The sequence below is a fragment of the Engraulis encrasicolus genome, chromosome 3 (genome assembly GCF_034702125.1).
Source record: "Engraulis encrasicolus isolate BLACKSEA-1 chromosome 3, IST_EnEncr_1.0, whole genome shotgun sequence".
In the NCBI taxonomy this organism is placed as follows: Eukaryota; Metazoa; Chordata; class Actinopteri; order Clupeiformes; family Engraulidae; genus Engraulis; species Engraulis encrasicolus.
The window spans coordinates 36,371,675-36,376,674 of record NC_085859.1 but is presented as its reverse complement, the minus strand read 5'-3'; the positions used below and the strand labels follow the sequence as shown (position 1 = coordinate 36,376,674).

Below are 5,000 nucleotides of genomic sequence, written 5' to 3'. Positions count from 1 at the left end.
CTCGTATCGCTTGCTGCTGCACTCTGTCGCTTGAATCGCATCGCGCCTGGTCTATTTGTGCGGTTAGAGGTGAGAGGAGATACAGGAGTTGAGAGAAGAGAGGAGGGTATGTGATCCAAGGATGAGAGGAGATGTGGCTCACCCTTGGCCTGTCTAGGGCACTGATGAACAGAGGATGCACAGAGTCAGAGAGAAGAGGAAAGAAATGAAGTTAAGAAGAAAGGAGAGAAGAAAGATGAAAAGAGGAGAGGAGGCGAGAGGAGAGACAAGGAGAGGAGAGGAAGAGAAGATGGGGTAAGAGAGGAGGAGGAGGGAAAAGACGATGCTCACCTTCAGTTTCACAGGGGCCCCATGTGTGCAGAGGAGGCACAAGGTAGAGTAGAGGAGAGGAGGAGGTGAATGAAGATAAGACGAAAAGAGAGAGGAGAGGAGAGGAGAGGAGAGGAGAGGAGAGGAGAGGAAAGGAGAGGAGAGGAAAGCAGAGGAGGAGAGGGGAAGAGAGGAGAGGAGGGGAGAGGACAGGAGAGGAAGTGGTAAGCGAGGAGGACAAGAGAGATGGTGATGCTCACCCTTGGTTTTACAGGGTCCCCAGTCTCCAGAGGACGGTCGAGAAGAGGAGGAGAGAAATGAAGATAATGCGAAATGAGAAGAGATGAGAAGAAGAGAGGAGAGGAGGAGAAGGTGAGTAGGTCGTAGGAAAGGTAGACAAGAGAAAAGGCGATTGCTCACCCTCAGCTTCGCGGGGACTCGAGGAGAGGAATGAAGATAAGACGAAAGGAGAAGAGATGACAAGAAGAGAGGAGGAGAGAGAGGAGAGGGGAGGAAAGGGAAGGAGAAGAGGTGGTAAGTACAAGAGACCTCAGCTTCTCGGGGACTCCAGTCCGGATAGGGCGCAGAGTCGAGGAGAGGAATGAAGATAAGACGAAAGGAGAAGAGATGACAAGAAGAGAGGGGAGGAAAGGGAAGGAGAAGAGGTGGTAAGTACAAGAGAAAATGCAAACGCTCACCCTCTGCTCCGCGGGTACTCCAGTGTCCAGACAGGGTGCAGGGATAATAAGAAGAGAGGAGAGGAGAGGAGAGGAGAGGAGAGGAGAGGAGAGGAGAGGAGAGGAGAGGAGAGGAGAGGAGAGGAGAGGAGAGGAGGAGAGGAGAGGAGGGGAGAGGAGAGGAGAGGAGAGGAGAGGAGAGGAGAGGAGAGAAAAGGGGAGGAGAGGAGGAGGAGAAGAGGTAGTAAGGACAAGAGAAAATGCAATCGCTCACCCTCTGCTTCGCGGGGACTCCAGTGTCCGGAGGGGGCGCAGGGTCGCGGTGAGGAGGCGTTGGTGGCATACTGCAGCAGCACACGTCCCTCAGTGCAGCCATCACACACTGATCCCACTTCTCTAGGAAACCAGCACAGGCACAGGCACACTTACACAAACAGCATGTGTGTGTGTGTGTGTATGCGTGTGCGTGTGCGTGTGCGTGTGTGCGTGTGCGTGTGCGTGTGTGTGTGCGCGCACGCCTGTGTAACCAAGTAAAATAGAATATGAAATGAATGTATTGCACATAATGAATGTTCTTCAGTGTGTTTTTGTGTGTGTGTGTGCGTGCATGCGTGCGTCTGTGTGTGCGTGTGTGTGCGTGTGTGTGCGTGCATGTGTGTGTGCGTGCATGTGTGTGTGTGTGTATCTGTGTGTATGCGTGTGTTTGTTTCTACATTGTATTGTGCAACCATCTTCTGTTTCACATCAGTCACACAATGATCACACACAGATCCCTGAGCTGTAATACAGTACGTACAATTACACAATGATCGTACTATACAGTATGGTATGTATCTGTGTCTCTGTGTGTTTGTGTGACACTGTATGTCTTACGCGGTGGACATCTAATCAAACAGTGATTTGTACAACTGATGGAGCTTTTGGTTGATTGCAGAGGCAGTGTCATATTTCTTCACGATATCCATTAAGTAATGTAATTTGTGCACTATTGGAGCAGAAAACTTTTATTTGATGTGAGAATAAGCTTAAAGTGATACTGTACCATTGTTGGAAATAAGATCATATTAAACCTCTCCTTGAGTTAAATAGTTGAGTTTTACCTTTCTCCTGTACTTCCAACTGTTCTGTGAGCATGGCAGTGCAAAGTTTACCTCCATGCTAGCAGTTAACATTGAGTCCTATGAGACCAACTGGTGGCTAACTGGTCTCATAGGACTCAATGTTAACTGCTAGCTTGGAGGTAAAATTTGCACTGCTGTATCCAGGGAACCCTATTATTTAACTCAAGGGGAGGTGTAAAATAAGGGGACAGTATCACTTTAAACTTACCAACTGCATCCAAGGCCTGCACATATGGGACAGCACTGCATGATGCAAGAGAGTGAGTGGGGACTGAAGAGTTTGGCTTGTGTTTAGGGGCGTGTGTGTGTGTGTGTGTGTGTGTGCGTGTGCGTGTGCGTGTGCGTGTGCGTGTGCGTGTGCGTGTGTGTGTGTGTGTGTGTGTGTGTGTGTGTGTGTGTGTGTGCGTGTGTGTGTGCATGCATGCGTGCACGTGTGTGTGTGTGTGTGTGTGTGTGTGTGTGTGTGTGTGTGTGCCAGTGTGTGTGTGTGTGCGCGTGCGCGTGCGTGTGCGTGTGCGTGTGCGTGTGCGTGTGTGTTCCTGCATGTATAACTATGTGACAGTGTTGATGGAGGTGAGTGTGTGTCATCTGGCACAAGACACAAATCTCCGGAGGGCAGTCATGGGTCTTAAAACACATTCCCTATTTATGGTCAACCCTGCACATATAGACATAAATCCAGATCTTAATGTATCACCTCGGACAGTGCCGTACTTCTCCGGAATAATAGCCAGTGAGATACGACTTCACCCTGCCAATTTTGTATCTTGCCCTGTAAAATATGGCATGTTTTTTTCCACCCTACTTTTCTATGTTACATGTTACAAAAAAAACAGTCCCACAATGCTTTAGCCTTCCATTGTCTTTGAAAAACTCAATCGATAGCTCTCTCCCCATCTATCCTGGATCACAGTTAAAGAGCCTGAAAAATGGGCCGGTCATTTTTTTTTTCTGATCGCTGAAGCTAATTTTTTGTAACTTCGGCTGATTTTGGGGAACTCTTCACATGAATACAGCAACTTCATACCAAATCAACGAAACTGTCTGGATATATTGCAAAACATGGTTTGCTAAACTCTAGTTGTAAAAAAAAAAATGTTTCGGTACCAAACACGCCCATCACATTACTTGCACACATTGCAGCAACTTGACACAGACAGTAAAAATTAATAACACACTTTGCCTCTTTCCGCGAAGGCAGCCAAAGTTGCAAAAATGTGGTTTAGCTAACAGAAAAACTGTAATATTCCATGTTTTTAACCAACCTTTAATTCTTTTTACTTTAAAAAAAATAACTAGTTCCCCCTGTCCTTCCCTGATGCTTCTGACCTCTTTTCCCAATTCAACATCCCTTCTACAAATGAGATAAATAAACTGTGCCTGTGCAAGACATTGAATAATAGACCTACTTAGATCATCACTTATGTTGAACCTTGCAGCACCATAAGCATCAGGAAAGGATGGCAGGAAGTATTTTGACCAGCGGCAGCCAATGCGTTATGTACTAGAGCAGTATATAAACCCATGTTTTCATGAAGAGCCTCAGTTATAACCTTACCATCACCAAACTGGTAATGGCCAAGTCTTACTCTGTTACTTAAGACTTTTGGAAATGTCCTTATGTAGTTGGGTCTTCTCAGCAATGAGTGAACGGGCCCGCCGGCAGGCCGGCCCATCTTCACAAAGAGGCTACGACTCGCAGTAATGTCATTGCCATGTTGTCTTTATGTAGTGAGGCTTTTTCAGCATCAGTGATCCCAAGTGCATGAAAGGGCAACAGATCTGAGATGTGAAGCATATAGCCTATATGTTGTACTGTATGTATGTAAAAGATACTCATGATGTAAGTTTATTTGACAGATTAATGGACAGTACATTCGCTCTCAATCTCGAGACACGTTGGATGAGGATTTGCACCTGTTAGTAGATCAAAGGCAGCCATGCCCAGCTTACAGGAAGCACTTACGGGAAGACCTGAGGATGACCCAAGCCTACAGTATGGGAAGGCTTTGCACACTAATCTAAATGGGATATCTCCTTCTTCCCTTATTCTCATAGTTCTAAATTTTCTTTTTTATAACTGGCGATCCCCTCTGACAAGTTGCGCTTGGCAATTTCCGAGCACTGCAAGTACACTGCTGAGAAAATGAAAAGAAAACGTGAAGGCAGTGTTTGTACGCTGTAAAATATTGCAAGCCAAGTTAACAAGGCATAACGCAAATCAAGGATTTCTCGAGTTGAATTGACTTACAAACTAAAGGCAGCTTGGCTACTTATTTTGTTTTACATTTAGCTGGATGCAATGTTTTACAGTGTATGAGTTGCCACTGAGTTACATTACGTGTGAAAGTCAGAACTTTGCAAGATACACTACAGACCTTCAAAGATCGACCCTGACATGAAACATATTGTTGAGTTACTAAAAAATGACTTAAACTCTGTATGAATATTAACCATTGAGAGTATATAGAACTGTCAATGATACTAACTAATGAATGAGCTACTGAGACAATGGTGTGATGCATCTATCTATCGATGCCTATTTGTTTGTAATGTTTTGAAAACATTTTGCTTGGGGAGGGGTAGAAATACCCTTCCTCTGACAGGGGGAAATGGCAGAAAATGTTTGAGAAACCCTGGTCAAGTGTGAGATAGGGCGATGCTGAGTTTCACCCAGTGCATTTTCACCTGTCAAAGAAGTGTCCCGTGATGGGCGGGAACCACTCGAGGGTGAGCGAGTCATGTGACTCCTCCAGGAGGCGGGGGGGCATGGCCACGGGGGCGGGCAGGGAGTCGGTGCGCCACGTCTGATAGGCCAGGTCCAGGTAGCAGTGCATCCGCGCCACCTGGTTGGGCGTGAAGGAGTCTGTGCAGTCGTCATCTGCAGGTGAGC

At 46.4% G+C, this 5,000-nt stretch overlaps 1 protein-coding gene across 1 annotated transcript in view; it reads right to left on the bottom strand.

The window, feature by feature from the left end:
• Positions 1-5,000, bottom strand: part of pappab (pregnancy-associated plasma protein A, pappalysin 1b) — a 144,067-nt gene that overhangs the window by 110,860 nt on the left and 28,207 nt on the right. The window contains exons 6-7 of the mRNA XM_063195293.1: positions 4,796-4,988; positions 1,261-1,382 (exon numbers count right to left, since the gene is read on the bottom strand). Coding sequence (XP_063051363.1) covers positions 1,261-1,382; positions 4,796-4,988 — 315 coding nt within the window. The remainder of the gene's footprint in view (positions 1-1,260; positions 1,383-4,795; positions 4,989-5,000) is intronic.